Source organism: Scardinius erythrophthalmus (genome assembly GCF_964197995.2).
Source record: "Scardinius erythrophthalmus genome assembly, chromosome: 15".
NCBI lineage: Eukaryota > Metazoa > Chordata > Actinopteri > Cypriniformes > Leuciscidae > Scardinius > Scardinius erythrophthalmus.
The window spans coordinates 42,008,591-42,025,470 of NC_138235.1; the positions used below are offsets into that span (position 1 = coordinate 42,008,591).

The window sequence follows — 16,880 nt, forward strand, 5'->3', positions numbered from 1 at the left end:
CGCCTTACTGACAACAAATACACATTTACTCTTGGGGGAACCATTCTTAATCATGTCACCTGTTATAATTATTTGGGTCTGACAATCTCAGCTTCTGGAAAGTTTGACACTGCAATGAAAGATCTGACTGATAAAGCACGTAGAGCTTATTATAGTATAAGAAAACCCCTGTTTAAATTTAACCCACCCATTAAACTGTGGCTGAAAATCTTCGACAGCATCATCAAACCCATCCTCCTATACGGCTGTGAAATCTGGGGCCCCAAATTTAAACTAAATTACGATTCCTGGGACAAAACCCCTGTGGAAACTTTCCACCTCGAGTTCTGCAAGAACATCCTGGGAACTCACAGAAACGCTCCGAGTCTGGGTTGCCGGGCAGAATTAGGCAGATTCCCTCTCCTATCCGAGATCCAGAAGAGAGCCGCAAAGTTCTGGTTCCATCTATCAGACGCGCAGACAGAGAGTTCCCATCACTGCGCTCTCAGACACGGCAGGACACCCCGAGAGCGACCCCATGACACATTTAGTGGAAAAACACAAACTTAATCCAACAATTCAGTTCAGACACGCAAAAGTAAAAGAAATAGGGAACATAACGAAAGAAGAATACATACAAGACTGGCAGATAAAGGTCACACAAGTAAATAAATTAAAATACTTCCACAAAATAAAGTCTGATTATAAATTGGCCCCATACCTGACCGATATCAGTAACTATGGTCAGAGAAAGCTCCTGACGAGGTATCGCATTAGTGACCACAGTCTGTGTGTGGAGACGGGCCGACACAAGCCGAGCTGGAGAGCCCGAGAGCTCAGACTGTGTTCACACTGCACTGTGTGTGTGTGTGTGTGTGTGTGTGTGAGAGAGCCAGAGAGCTCAGACTGTGTTCACACTGCACTGATGGAGTCGTAGAGGACGAGCTGCACTTCCTCACCCAGTGCAGCAAATATAAACACATCAGAGACACTTATTTCACACTAATAGCTCAGATTTTACCCCAATTCCAACAAGCGAGCCTCATAGACAAACTGTCTTATATTCTGGGAGAGAAAGAAGAGTGTGTTCTCCTGGCAGCGCAGTATGTGTCTTCCTGCCATCATACGAGGGACAAGGGCTGAACCCTCTTTTACATTAAACTGCTCTCTGTACTTTTTTTTTTTTTTTTTTTTTTTTTTTCATTGTGATATATTTCTGCATAAAATTTTTATTTATTTTTTATTTTTTATTATTATTGTTCACTTTTATGTATCAACATGTACGTATCTTTGTATATGTCTATTGCTTTGGCAATATTGTGCTATTTTACACAGTCATGCCAATAAAGCTCATTTGAATTGAATTGAATTGAGACAGGAGAGAGAGGAGAGAGACGGGAGAGAGAGACGGGAGAGAGAGGAGAGAGACGGGAGAGAGAGACAGGAGAGAGAGGAGAGAGACGGGAGAGAGAGACGGGAGAGAGAGGAGAGAGACGGGAGAGAGAGACGGGAGAGAGAGGAGAGAGACGGGAGAGAGAGACGGGAGAGAGAGGAGAGAGACGGGAGAGAGAGACAGGAGAGAGAGGAGAGAGACGGGAGAGAGAGACGGGAGAGAGAGACAGGAGAGAGAGGAGAGAGACGGGAGAGAGAGACAGGAGAGAGAGGAGAGAGACGGGAGAGAGAGACGGGAGAGAGAGGAGAGAGACGGGAGAGAGAGACGGGAGAGAGAGGAGAGAGACGGGAGAGAGAGACAGGAGAGAGAGGAGAGAGACGGGAGAGAGAGACGGGAGAGAGAGGAGAGAGACGGGAGAGAGAGACGGGAGAGAGAGGAGAGAGACGGGAGAGAGAGACAGGAGAGAGAGGAGAGAGACGGGAGAGAGAGACGGGAGAGAGAGGAGAGAGACGGGAGAGAGAGACGGGAGAGAGAGGAGAGAGACGGGAGAGAGAGACGGGAGAGAGAGGAGAGAGACGGGAGAGAGAGACAGGAGAGAGAGGAGAGAGACGGGAGAGAGAGACGGGAGAGAGAGGAGAGAGACGGGAGAGAGAGACGGGAGAGAGAGGAGAGAGACAGGAGAGAGAGACGGGAGAGAGAGACGGGAGAGAGAGACGGGAGTGAGAGACGGGAGAGAGAGACGGGAGAGAGAGGAGAGAGACGGGAGAGAGAGACGGGAGAGAGAGGAGAGAGACGGGAGAGAGAGACGGGAGAGAGAGACGGGAGAGAGAGGAGAGAGACGGGAGAGAGAGACAGGAGAGAGAGGAGAGAGACGGGAGAGAGAGACGGGAGAGAGAGGAGAGAGACGGGAGAGAGAGACGGGAGAGAGACAGGAGAGAGACAGGAGAGAGAGACGGGAGAGAGAGACGGGAGAGAGAGACGGGAGTGAGAGACGGGAGTGAGAGACGGGAGTGAGAGACAGGAGAGAGAGACGGGAGAGAGAGACAGGAGAGAGAGGAGAGAGACGGGAGAGAGAGACGGGAGAGAGAGGAGAGAGACGGGAGAGAGAGACGGGAGAGAGAGGAGAGAGACGGGAGAGAGAGACGGGAGAGAGAGGAGAGAGACGGGAGAGAGAGACAGGAGAGAGAGGAGAGAGACGGGAGAGAGAGGAGAGAGACGGGAGAGAGAGACGGGAGAGAGAGGAGAGAGACGGGAGAGAGAGACAGGAGAGAGAGGAGAGAGACGGGAGAGAGAGACGGGAGAGAGAGGAGAGAGACGGGAGAGAGAGACAGGAGAGAGAGGAGAGAGACGGGAGAGAGAGACGGGAGAGAGAGGAGAGAGACGGGAGAGAGAGACGGGAGAGAGACAGGAGAGAGACAGGAGAGAGAGACGGGAGAGAGAGACGGGAGAGAGAGACGGGAGAGAGAGACGGGAGTGAGAGACGGGAGTGAGAGACGGGAGATAGAGACAGGAGAGAGAGACGGGAGAGAGAGACAGGAGAGAGAGGAGAGAGACGGGAGAGAGAGAGACGGGAGAGAGAGACGGGAGTGAGAGACGGGAGAGAGAGACGGGAGAGAGAGACGGGAGAGAGAGACGGGAGAGAGAGACAGGAGAGAGAGGAGAGAGACGGGAGTGAGAGACGGGAGAGAGAGACAGGAGAGAGAGGAGAGAGACGGGAGAGAGAGACGGGAGAGAGAGACGGGAGTGATAGACGGGAGAGAGAGACGGGAGAGAGAGACGGGAGTGAGAGACGGGAGAGAGAGACGGGAGAGAGAGACGGGAGAGAGAGACGGGAGAGAGAGACGGGAGAGAGAGACAGGGGAGAGAGACAGGGGAGAGAGGAGAGAGACGGGGGAGTGAGACGGGAGAGAGACGGGGGAGTGAGACGCGGGAGTGAGACGGGAGAGTGAGGAGAGAGAGACGGGAGAGTGAGGAGAGAGAGACGGGAGAGTGAGACAGGAGAGTGAGACAGGAGAGAGAGGAGAAAGAGACGGGAGAGAGAGACGGGAGAGAGAGGAGAGAGAGACGGGAGAGAGAGACGGGAGTGAGAGACGGGAGAGAGAGGAGAGAGAGACACCAGAGTGAGACAGGAGAGTGAGACGGGAGAGAGAGACGGGAGAGAGAGACAGGAGAGTGAGACGGGAGAGAGAGACGGGAGAGAGAGACGGGGGAGTGAGAGACGGGAGAGAGAGACAGGAGAGAGAGACGGGAGAGAGAGACGGGAGTGAGAGACGGGAGAGAGAGACGGGAGAGAGAGACGGGGGAGTGAGAGACGGGAGAGAGAGACAGGAGAGAGAGACGGGAGAGAGAGACGGGAGTGAGAGACGGGAGAGAGAGACGGGAGAGAGAGACAGGAGAGTGAGACGGGAGAGAGAGACGGGAGAGAGAGACGGGGGAGTGAGAGACGGGAGAGAGAGACAGGAGAGAGAGGAGAGAGAGAGACGGGAGAGTGAGACAGGAGAGAGAGACAGGAGAGAGAGACGGGAGAGTGAGACGGGAGAGAGAGACGGGAGAGAGAGACGGGGGAGTGAGAGACGGGAGAGAGAGACAGGAGAGAGAGGAGAGAGAGACGGGAGAGTGAGACGGGAGAGTGAGACAGGAGAGAGAGACAGGAGAGAGAGGAGAGAGAGACAGGAGAGAGAGGAGAGAGAGACAGGAGAGAGAGGAGAGAGAGGCGGGAGAGTGAGACGGGAGAGTGAGACAGGAGAGAGAGACAGGAGAGAGAGGAGAGAGAGACAGGAGAGTGAGACGGGAGAGTGAGACAGGAGAGAGAGACAGGAGAGTGAGACGGGAGAGAGAGACGGGAGAGTGAGACGGGGGAGTGAGAGACGGGAGAGAGAGACAGGAGAGAGAGGAGAGAGAGACGGGAGAGTGAGACGGGAGAGAGAGACACGGGGGAGTGAGACGGGGGAGTGAGAGACGGGAGAGAGAGACAGGAGAGAGAGGAGAGAGAGACGGGAGAGTGAGACGGGAGAGAGAGACACGGGAGAGTGAGACGGGAGAGAGAGACGGGAGAGTGAGACGGGGGAGTGAGAGACGGGAGAGAGAGACAGGAGAGAGAGGAGAGAGAGACGGGAGAGTGAGACAGGAGAGAGAGACGGGAGAGAGAGACACCAGAGTGAGACAGGAGAGTGAGACGGGAGAGAGAGACAGGAGAGTGAGACGGGAGAGAGAGGAGAGAGAGGCGGGAGAGAGAAACACGGGGGAGTGAGACGGGAGAGTGAGACAGGAGAGTGAGACAGGAGAGAGAGACAGGAGAGAGAGACAGGAGAGAGAGACACCAGAGTGAGACAGGAGAGAGAGACACCAGAGTGAGACAGGAGAGAGAGAGACGGGAGAGAGAGACACGGGGGAGTGAGACGGGAGAGAGAGACACCAGAGTGAGACAGGAGAGTGAGACAGGAGAGAGAGACAGGAGAGAGAGACAGGAGAGAGAGACGGGAGAGAGAGAAGGAGAGAGAGACAGGAGAGTGAGACAGGAGAGAGAGACAGGAGAGTGAGACAGGAGAGTGAGACAGGAGAGTGAGACAGGAGAGAGAGACACCAGAGTGAGACAGGAGAGAGAGACGGGAGAGTGAGACAGGAGAGTGAGACAGGAGAGAGAGACGGGAGAGAGAGAAGGAGAGAGAGGAGAGAGAGACACGGGGGAGTGAGACGGGGGAGTGAGACGGGAGAGTGAGACAGGAGAGAGAGACAGGAGAGAGAGACAGGAGAGTGAGACAGGAGAGAGAGACACCAGAGTGAGACAGGAGAGTGAGACAGGAGAGAGAGACACCAGAGTGAGACAGGAGAGTGAGACAGGAGAGAGAGACAGGAGAGAGAGACAGGAGAGAGAGACAGGAGAGTGAGACAGGAGAGAGAGACACCAGAGTGAGACAGGAGAGAGAGACAGGAGAGTGAGACAGGAGAGAGAGACACCAGAGTGAGACAGGAGAGAGAGACGGGAGAGTGAGACAGGAGAGTGAGACAGGAGAGAGAGACAGGAGAGAGAGACACCAGAGTGAGACAGGAGAGTGAGACAGGAGAGTGAGACAGGAGAGAGAGGAGAGAGAGACAGGAGAGTGAGACAGGAGAGTGAGACGGGAGAGTGAGACAGGAGAGTGAGACAGGAGAGTGAGACAGGAGAGTGAGACAGGAGAGAGAGACAGGAGAGTGAGACAGGAGAGAGAGACAGGAGAGAGAGACAGGAGAGAGAGACAGGAGAGTGAGACAGGAGAGAGAGACACCAGAGTGAGACAGGAGAGTGAGACAGGAGAGAGAGACACCAGAGTGAGACAGGAGAGAGAGACGGGAGAGTGAGACAGGAGAGTGAGACAGGAGAGAGAGACAGGAGAGAGAGACACCAGAGTGAGACAGGAGAGTGAGACAGGAGAGTGAGACAGGAGAGTGAGACAGGAGAGAGAGGAGAGAGAGACAGGAGAGTGAGACAGGAGAGTGAGACAGGAGAGAGAGACAGGAGAGTGAGACAGGAGAGTGAGACAGGAGAGTGAGACAGACAGACAGACAGACACACACTGACCCGCAGGAAGGAGTCGAGCGCCCCGTTCTCCATGTACTCGGTGAGGATCATGACGGGGCAGGATGCAGTGATCACTCCCTCCAGGTGGATGATGTTGGGGTGCTGGAACTGGCCCATGATGGACGCCTCGGACAGGAAGTCCCGCCTCTGCTTATCAGTGTATCCTCCCTTCAGGGTCTTGATGGCCACGCAGCTCTCCTTCCTCCCCGGGACCCTGAGCCGGCCCCGGCACACCTCACCGAACTCACCTGCACATATGAGGAGTATCACATTCACACGCGCACAATGGAGAAACTCGAGACGTGCTTTCATCAGGTGTGTGTTCTATATTACTGCTGTTCATGCTGGAAACACGAGACTCGAGCCACACCTGCGCACAACAATCACACACACACACACACACGGTTCTCACCAGCGCCGATCACTTCCTCGATTTTGACAAACGACACGTCAATCTCTTTGGCAAACTCCCTCACAGCCTCGTTAGGATCCTCGTATGTGAATGGATCGATGTAGACTTTAATCCCTGTGAGAAACACACACACACAACACAAACACACACACAAACACAAACACAAACACACACACACACACACACACACACACACACACACACACACACACACAAACCCACCAGGGTTATTAATCTAAAACCATAAAAATACATTTCTGTTTCTTGAATTAAAATAAATGTTAACTGAAATAAGGTAAAGTATTAAAAACTTGAAATACACAGAATTACAGAATTAAAAATACAATGAAAACAGAAAATTAAAAATTAAATGTTAATTCAGCTCATTTCTCATTTTCATTCAGTTTAACATTTTTATTTAACTTGATTTATTACAATAACTAAAACAAATGAAAATTTATACAAACTATATAGAAAGTATAAAAATAAAAACTAATTGATAAAACTATAATAGTCTCAATGACACTAATGACACACGTTAACACACACTAAAATTGCACTGAAAAAAGAAAATATAAAAATAAAAGTAATTCAAAAAAACAATAAAAACTATAAAGATAAAAAAAAAATGAACAAAAGTGAAACATACACAATAAAATTACTAAAACTAACTCAAATTACGACAGTTCAAACCTCACAAAATGATGAAGAATAATAGAAGTTTACTGGAAACAAAGAAAACAAGACACTTGTTTACCTTATTGGAAGAAACTAAAAATTAAATATTCATTAATAATAAATTAAATATGAGTGAATGAACTGATCTACACTTTTATTCTGGCAGTACACCAGTGTTTACTTAGCATTATTGGCATACAATTATTTAAAATATTATAAATTAGATTTTATTTTTATATTTTCCGTTTTAATTTAAATTTTAGATAAAGTTATGGATTTTCATGATATTAAAAACCTACATAGACTAAACTGGCTGATATTGGCTTGAACTTTGGCATGTTTTACGTTTGTTCAAATGTCTCTGATATTAATATTACAGCTGCGACAGTGTAAACTGTGTTATAGTTCCTGAATGTTCAGATCTTAGAGCACCAAAGGCTATATTTATGAAAGTCGGTAGTAAAAGAGTTTTTCCTAGTTGATCGAACACTTCAAATGATTTATGTTGTGTAACGTTGTGTCATCAGGTGAGTATAGTATTATATTAATTCAAATTTTGGCGTTTAGTAAAAATAATAATAATTCAGTTATTGTATATGTTACAACATGAAGCACATTGTATTTTGTTAGTTTGCTGGCATCAACAGTTGTTGCCCGGCAACAGTGAACAACTAAAGTCCACATCACATGATTCGCCGGTCTGGACCTGTTTGTGTAACATCACGATCTTCATCACACACACACACACACACACACAGAGTCCTGACTGTGGGAGAAACTCACCCGGACCCATCAGGAACTGGCCACTCTTATCCGGGTCTGGGTCCCTGGTCCTGTTGGAGCGCCTGAGAAACACACACACACACACACACACACACACACACACACACACACACACACACACAGTTAAACCAGCATGATCTTATTCTGTGTTTATATGTGATAAGATTACACGGAGGTGTGTGTGACTGAATTCCTCTCGCATGACTCCTGTGAGTTTCTGTCTGTTGTGTGAGAGACCCTGCAGCTGTTCGTCTCTATACGAGTGTGTGTGACATGCTTCTGTGTGAGTGTGTGAGTGTGTGTGTGTGAGTGTGTGTGCTCCTGGGGTTAGATTCATTGTTCCAGTAAGAGTCTGTATGGAGACAGTACTGGGTGGACACATCCTGTTCTCTCTCTCTCTCTCTCTCTCTCTCTCTCTCTCTCTCTCACACACACAATCACTCACTCTCTCACTCTCACTCACTCACTCACACACTCACTCACTCACTCACTCACTCACTCACTCACTCACTCACTCACTCACTCACTCACTCACTCACTCACTCACTCACTCACTCACTCACACACACACACACACACACACACACACACACACACACACACACACACACACACTCACTCACTCACTCACTCACTCACTCACACTCACTCACTCACACTCACTCACTCACTCACTCACTCACTCACTCACACTCACTCACTCACTCACTCACACTCACTCACTCACTCACTCACTCACTCACTCACACTCACTCACTCACTCACTCACTCACTCACTCACTCACTCACTCACTCACTCACACACACACACTCACTCACTCACTCACTCACTCACTCACTCACTCACTCACTCACTCACTCACTCACTCACTCACTCACTCACTCAAACTCACTCACTCACTCACTCACTCACTCACTCACTCACTCACTCACTCACTCACTCACTCACTCACTCACTCACTCACTCTCACTCACTCTCACTCACTCACTCACTCACTCACACTCACTCACACTCACTCACACTCACTCACTCACTCACTCACTCACTCACTCACTCACTCACTCACTCACACACACACACTCACTCACTCACTCACACACACACACTCACTCACTCACTCACTCACTCACTCACTCACTCACTCACTCACTCACTCACTCACTCACTCACACTCACTCACACTCACACACACTCACTCACTCACTCACTCACTCACTCACTCACTCACTCACTCACACTCACTCACTCACTCACACTCACTCACTCACTCACACACACACACACACTCACTCACTCACACACTCACTCACTCACTCACACTCACTCACTCACACTCACTCACTCACACTCACTCACTCACTCACTCACACTCACTCACACTCACTCACTCACTCACTCACTCACTCACTCACTCACTCACACTCACTCACACTCACTCACTCACACTCACTCACACTCACTCACACTCACTCACACTCACTCACTCTCACTCACACTCACTCACACACTCACTCACACTCACTCACTCACTCTCTCACTCACACTCACTCTCACTCACACACTCACTCACACTCACTCACTCTCTCACTCACTCACTCACTCACACTCACTCTCACTCACTCACACACACTCTCACTCTCTCTCACTCTTATGTGAGTATATGTAAGCGGGCAGAGTTGGATATATGAATGTATGATAGTTATCAAACCCCCCATCCAAACACCAATCACATCATCACATATCTCACCTGAAGCAGAACACGGCAACAATCACCACGGCGATGAGAATGAGCATTCCTATAGCAACCAGCACACCAGTGAGCATCAGCCGCGACGGAGACTCCTCGCCTGAGAGACACACACTGTTAGATGAGGATGTGTGTGTGAGTGTGAGTGTGTGTGTGAGTGTGAGTGTGTGTGTACCGTCAGGAAGCGTGCTGATAGTAGCAGTGGTGCTGAAGTGACCGTATCCCGCCGCAGTTCTCGCCCGGACCTGCACCTGATACTGGGACCCGCGAGCCAGGTCGTGCAGATCCACTGAGCTACTCTTACTGCTGACGTACTGCCATCCGTCATCCTGACCCTAAAGCACAGGCCAAAGGTCAAAGGTCAGGGACAGGTGGAACATGAGCTGTGTCCAAATTCAGGGTCTACATCCTTCGGAGTACTCATTTGAAGGATGTTACGTCACAGCGCCGCGACGAAGGCTGTCCAAATTCGTAGGATCCTTCAAATGCGGCCCACAAATATGTCCTCCTTTTCCCCGAATTGGAAGGATGGGTGTGGTGGATCCTTTCCCGTCCTACCTATCCCATAATTCTTTTCGGCAGAGCGTAATGGCGGACGAAGCGAGCGGTAGTGGAGTGGGAGAGGAGTATGCTTTTCGATGTAAGTTTTTTTAAAAACTGGCTTTTCAAAAAAAAATATTTTTTCAGTGGTTGAAATTTTTATTTTTATTTTTTTTTATAAGGAATGGCCAAAGCTCAGGCTTGTCATGTATTTGGCTTTTCATTCTTGGATAAGAATTGTGAACACCCCCATACTGAGATATAATTTAATTTTCACATTAAATTAAATAAAGTTTTCTTATTGTGGGAAAAGCCTATTCTGTCATTGACCCGATTTTAGCAATAACAAAGATAACTGATGGATCATTTATGGTAATATGATATGGTACAACTACAGTGCAATGCAAATAGTAAATATAAGATAAAGTGAGAGGTAGGCTAATAGTAAATAGTTTAGTCAATAAAATAAACAAACAGTATACAGCAAATAAAATAGTAATGAAAAGTATAATTATATAATATCATAAGTACTAATATAATAATAATAAAAATAATAATATATTGATAATAGCATATAGTTTATGTATAATACTATAATAATAGCAATAGAATATGAGATATCAATTACAGAATATAGACAATAAAAAATAATAAGTTAAATAGTTCCTATGAATAGTAAAATAATTTAACAGCATAACTATAATAGATTGATAATCGCAAGTGGTATATTATTATAATAACAATAATAAATAATGTAAATGTATACATTTTAACATATTATTACATAGGCTATATAAAATAAAATGACGCAACCCTGTCTCTTTTTGTTAAATTTCGGTTTTTAAAAGGTATAAGAAGCTATACAAGTCAAGAAATAAAGTAAACGATTCAGTCAAACATACAGCAGGCTACACCGTTAAAGTTAAATAAGCCTAAATATATAAAGTTATGAAACTTCACTTTGCCCTCAGCCAAAACAATCTGCCAAGGAACAAATTATAGATTAATGAAACCAAAGATCGCCCGTTAGATAAACACAAGACGAATTATTCTCACTAGACTGACAGCGGCGAACGTCAGAAGCACTATAGCCGAGGCAAGGCTGTTCTCGGCGGGGTACATGAGCGCTGAGCGCCCGCTGATCCCTGGATCTCACAACTCCGAAACCGTCAGATAACATTTTTAAAATGGCGCTCTCTTTATAAATAAACCACAGATTTGAGCTTTAAACAACTACATTGTCGACTGAAAAACTCTTAAAACTACATTTCGTGACACAGTAACAGTAGTATTTTTAAATTTCGCGGCCTTTCTCCTCTGAAAATATGTGAAAGAAGGGTAGGCTGTCCAAATTCACAAACACCGACTTCCGGGCTTTGCGGTCGTCGGAGGACCCCTCCTCCTTCAACCGGGTAGGAAGGATCCTAAGGAGGATGTAGACCCTGAATTTGGACACAGCCACACACAGTTCTATAACTGTATATAGAACTATAACAATAATATTAACGATAATAACTCTAACGGTAACTATGGCGATAAGGCGCCTCACCTTCAGACAGTAGCGCAGCTGATACTCCTGAATGTTGTGCTGGTTCTGCGAGGGAACCGTCCAGCTGAGAGAAACACCGCTCTCCGACGCCTTAGTCCTCCTGACCCCGGACACTGGAACGGCCACTGCACACACACACACATAATGTTAATGTATTATCTTAACGTCTTCTAGTCTCATTGATCAGTTTGGATCTGCCGACAGGATCGTTTACATTCACAGATGATATAAACCATCAACCAGATGAGATATTAGTATATATGGTTTTGTGTCAGAATATGGAATAACATACCTATGATAACTCTAGCAATAACTATAAGAATAATGTTAATTATAACAATAACAACTGTAACGATAACAATAATGTTAACTACAATAATAATTTTAAACATAACAATAATTTATGAAAATGAACTAAAACGACAACTAATGATATCTAACCCTAACTATAATGATAACTATAATCATAAGTAACTATAACGATAACTTTGACGATATCTATAAAGTCGTGCTGGGCACGTTATTGTTATTGTTACACAGGATTGATTCTGATTGGCTGTCAATGTTCGTATTATTCGTCAGAAGAAACTCGCTCTGAAAGTGTTTCCTCATTGCCGTTATTGTTAAAGTTGCGCGTTTATAGAGTGTGTGTGTGTGTGTGTGATCTTCAGCACTGACCGTCTCTGCTGGTGGTGATGTTGACGCTGCTGGAGGCGGGGCTTGTTTGACTGACAGCGCTCACGCCGCTCAGGGATAGGACAGTGAAGGTGTAGGTGGTGTGTGGGAGGAGCCCGCGGATGATGACACGCCTCCCGGTCACGCCCACCTGCCCCGGCCTGTAGGTGACGCTGTCTGCGCAGGCAACACACACCGAGCCGTGGCAGCGCACACACTCCACGCTGTAGCTGAGGTCCGAGCGCCCGCCCCGGTCCACAGGCTCCGCCCACTCCAGGGTCACCACGGTGTCATTGATCTGAGAGATGATGCTGCGCGGGGCCGACGGGGGCTCTGAGGAGGGGGAGGTCAGAGGTCACATAAATGAGTCCATGAGAGTGTGTGTGTGTGTGTGAGAGTGAGTGTGTGTGTGTGTGTGTGTCTCACTGGTGCAGGCTGAATCTGGGAGGTCACTGGCGGCTCGGTAGAATCCCGCGCGACACAGACACTCTCTGGATCCGGTGAAGTGTGCGTTACTGTTGTCTGGACACGCGCGACACACACTCCCACCAGCAGATGCTTTATACTGGCCTGATCCACACGCTACACAAACACACACATGAGAGACATGAGAGGACATATACACACACACACACACATCAATACTACTAAATCCAGCATTAGGGAAGAATGTTTAAGTTGCTCATAAACTAGTGCTACTAGTAACATCATAGTTAATCATCGTTAAAATGAACAATCAAAGGATAAGGGTAATTATAGTTAACTAAACTAAATCCATGTGTGTGTGTATGTGTGTGTGTGTGTGTGTATGTGTGTGTGTGTGTGTGTATGTGTGGGCGCGAGTATGTGTATTTGTGAGAGAAACTGTGTGTGTGTGTGTGTGTGGGTGCGAGTATGTGTATTTGTGAGAGAAACTGTGTGTGTGTGTGTGTGTGTGTGTGTGTGTGTGTGTGAGTGTGTGTGTGTGTGTGTGGGGGGGGGGGGGGGGTGTGTTGGTTAAACACATTCAATCTGGTCTCAGGCCCTCAATGACCCTCCTGTTGTACTCAAATAATAGAGTCAGACGGGGCGTGTGACACACACACACACACACACACACACACACACACACACACACACACACACACACACACACACACACACACTGAAGCAGGTGGCTGAATTTGTTTGTATTAATTGCGCTTTGTATTGGCCTTCTCTTTATGTGTGTGTGTGTGTGTGTGTGTGTGTGTGTGTGTGTGTGTGTGTGTGTGTGTGTGTGTGTGTTTAGTTAAACTTCAAGGTCTTCAGAAGTGAGTTAAATGTGACAAAAACTCCTCTGTGGACTCATCCTCAAAGATACAAAATAAATAAATAATTCATAAATGATTGATCAACAATGTATTAGAGAGCACATAAACTGCTTTTCTTCATCTGTGTGTGTAACACTGAGCTCTCCTCTATATCAGAGTCAGTGTTCCTGAACTCCTGAAACGCCTCCATTGTAGTCTTGAGTTTCTTCCGGGAACGAACACGTCACAATATTCCTCATTATAATAATTAATATGCAGAATAAAGGGGCGGGGCCTGGTTGAGTTAGTTAGTAGTGTGTTAAACTGGCGGTTATGGAAAGGGGCGGGGCATTTCCCAAACACACTCGCAGTGCTCGACCAATCACAACACACTGCTCCAGACGACCAATCAGAGCACAGTGTGCTTTTCAGGAGGAGGGGCTTCATAGAGACAGGAAGTAAACAGAGCGTTACTGACAGACTGGGAAGAGAGGAGCCGCAACAATGGAGAATATGAGGAGAATAATCAACATTCAAGCAGGAAAACCTGAAAACATCATCAAGACTGTGAAAGGGCAGAATATGGGCTCTATAAAGATGAATGACGATGAAGAAATAACGGTCAGAGTGATTATCATCCGTCTGTAGACAGTCTAATTACACTGAATAAAACAACAGCAGATGAACATGTTCCTCCAGAGAGAGAGACAGCTCACATTACCCATAATCCTCAGCCACAGACCAATTCCCACTCATTAAAAGAGCATTTCATCAAGCTCTAGTAAAACATCAGCTCTCACACACACAGCGTTCAGAGTAAACACAGCTGCTTTACATCGAGCCGTTCAGTGACACACACACACACACACACACAGCAAGAGCTTTCTCATTAGGACAGACACACACACAGACAGACACACAGACTAGGGATGCTCCGATACCAGTTTTTTCAGAACCAATACCGATCCGATACCAGTGCAGTTTTTTTTAAATCAAGTAGAATTTCTGTAACTCTGTGTGTTGAACTGATAATCACTATTTTGTGTTAAACACAATCTACTTAATACAGACTAGACAACTTAGTTATAAAGAAAAACAAATAAAAAATGTATGATCATAATCTATGACAAACATGCTATTATAAACTAGATTAGTGGATAATTCATCAGTAAAATTTATTCTAGAAAAATCACAAGTGTAGTAATAAATCTGGTAAAACTTTAGACATTGCAGTTTGTATTGTTGTAAAATACATTCATGAAAAACAAGATCAAAAAGATTGTAGGCTAGCCTACTATAAAATTAAGAATGTTTTTTTTTATAGCGCAGCTGAAGCAGCAACATATGAGAGATAGGGCAGATCAAGAAAGTCTATTAATAATCTTTCATTGCGCAAAAGTATTATAATACGAAAGGCTCCAATCCAGAGTGCGGCACACAGCGCTTATGCACAGCCCGTGTGCTGGAGAATGATTGACAGCTGCAGCGGAGGAAAGAGTTTACGTGAACTTGAATTTAACGACTTACATATTAATTTCTACCTCATATTAGACTATTAAATGGCTTCTGAACACTTATAATATAGTGCACGAAAACTTTATAGTGCTTTATAATACATTTGTGCCTTTTGTGGGGCTTAACAATGACAGAATAGTAATACGCACAATATCGGAATTGGATCGGCTTCGTCTGACCGATACCCGATCCGGCCAAAATGGCAGTATTGGAGCCGATACCGATACTGAATATCGGATCGGCGCATCCCTAACACACACACACACACACACACACACACAGACACAGACAGACACACACAGACACACACACACACACACACACACACACACACACACACACACACAGACAGACACACACACAGACACACACACACACAGACACACACACACACAGACACACACACACACACACAAACACACACACACACACACACACACACACACACACACACACACACACACACACACACACACACACACACACAGACACACACAGACACACACACACACACACACACACACACACACACACACACACACACACACAGACAGACACACACACAGACACACACACACACAGACACACACACACACAGACACACACACACACACACAAACACACACACACACACACACACACACACACACACACACACACACACACACACACACACACACACACACACACACACACACACACACACACACACACACACACAGGTAGATATGTCGCTCACCCCTGCAGCGGTCGGAGTCCACCGGCTCGTGTCCAGGTCTACAGGCACAGGATGATGACGGAGGCCCCACCCACTGCCCATCCTCCCCGCAGAACATGGTGGGCGGAGCTTCACTCAGGGGGGCGGCGTTCTCCACGCACACGCCCCCGGCCTGCTGCACCAGCGAATGAGGGAGCGTCTCTGGGAACGAGGAGAAGGCCCGTGTGACGGGGGGGCACTTCTTGAGGAACACCCTGAGGGCCAGCAGGGCCATGCACGCGCCCTGGGTCTGGAAGCTCAGGTAGAAGCCCCTCTTCACCAGCGGACCCACGCGCACCGTCTTCACGTTCGACTTCCTCTCGCCGCCCCGACGCAACAGGAAGTCCGCCGCCACCGTGTCCACCTACACAATATACACACGTCATCAAGCTTTTACTGGGAATAATAATATTAAAATAACTATAACTATAACAGTAACTATAACGATAATGTATTTGATAATGATAATTGTGACAGTATTTCATTTTTATTTAGGATCTGAATACATTTCAATATGGTGTTACTGTAGAAATGTAGTCTTATGTAGATTTGTAAAATGTTTGGTTTTAAATTAATTTCTAATTATGTTAGTGTGTGTGTGTGTGTGTGTGTGTGTGTGTGTATGTGTGTGTGTGATGGGTAGGTTTAGGGGTAGGGTTAGTGTGTGTGTGTGTGTGTGTGTGTGTGTGTGTGTGTGTGTGTGTGTGTGTGTTGGGTAGGTTTAGGGGTAGGGTGTGTGTGTGTGTGTGTGTGTGTGTGTGTGTGTGTGTGTGTGTGTGTGTGTGTGTGTGTGTGTGTGTTGGGTAGGTTTAGGGGTAGGGTTAGTGTGTGTGTGTGTGTGTGTGTGTGTGTGTGTGATGGGTAGGTTTAGGGGTAGGGTTAGTGTGTGTGTGTGTGTGTGTGTGTGTGTGTGTGTGTGTGTGTGTGTGTGTGTGTGTGTGTGTGTGTTGGGTAGGTTTAGGGGTAGGGTTAGTGTGTGTGTGTGTGTGTGTGTGTGTGTGTGTGTGTGTGTGTGTGTGTGT

At 47.0% G+C, this 16,880-nt stretch overlaps 1 protein-coding gene across 2 annotated transcripts in view; it reads right to left on the minus strand.

The window, feature by feature from the left end:
* Positions 1–16,880, minus strand: part of ephb4b (eph receptor B4b) — a 40,646-nt gene that overhangs the window by 13,468 nt on the left and 10,298 nt on the right. The window contains exons 4-12 of one of the 2 annotated variants that reach the window (XM_081386288.1): positions 15,841–16,222; positions 12,742–12,897; positions 12,319–12,648; positions 11,641–11,765; positions 9,727–9,886; positions 9,552–9,651; positions 7,804–7,865; positions 6,343–6,456; positions 5,931–6,178 (exon numbers count right to left, since the gene is read on the minus strand). In XM_081386288.1, coding sequence (XP_081242414.1) covers positions 5,931–6,178; positions 6,343–6,456; positions 7,804–7,865; positions 9,552–9,651; positions 9,727–9,886; positions 11,641–11,765; positions 12,319–12,648; positions 12,742–12,897; positions 15,841–16,222 — 1,677 coding nt within the window. The remainder of the gene's footprint in view (positions 1–5,930; positions 6,179–6,342; positions 6,457–7,803; positions 7,866–9,551; positions 9,652–9,726; positions 9,887–11,640; positions 11,766–12,318; positions 12,649–12,741; positions 12,898–15,840; positions 16,223–16,880) is intronic. The other variant, XM_081386289.1, reaches the window with a different exon arrangement.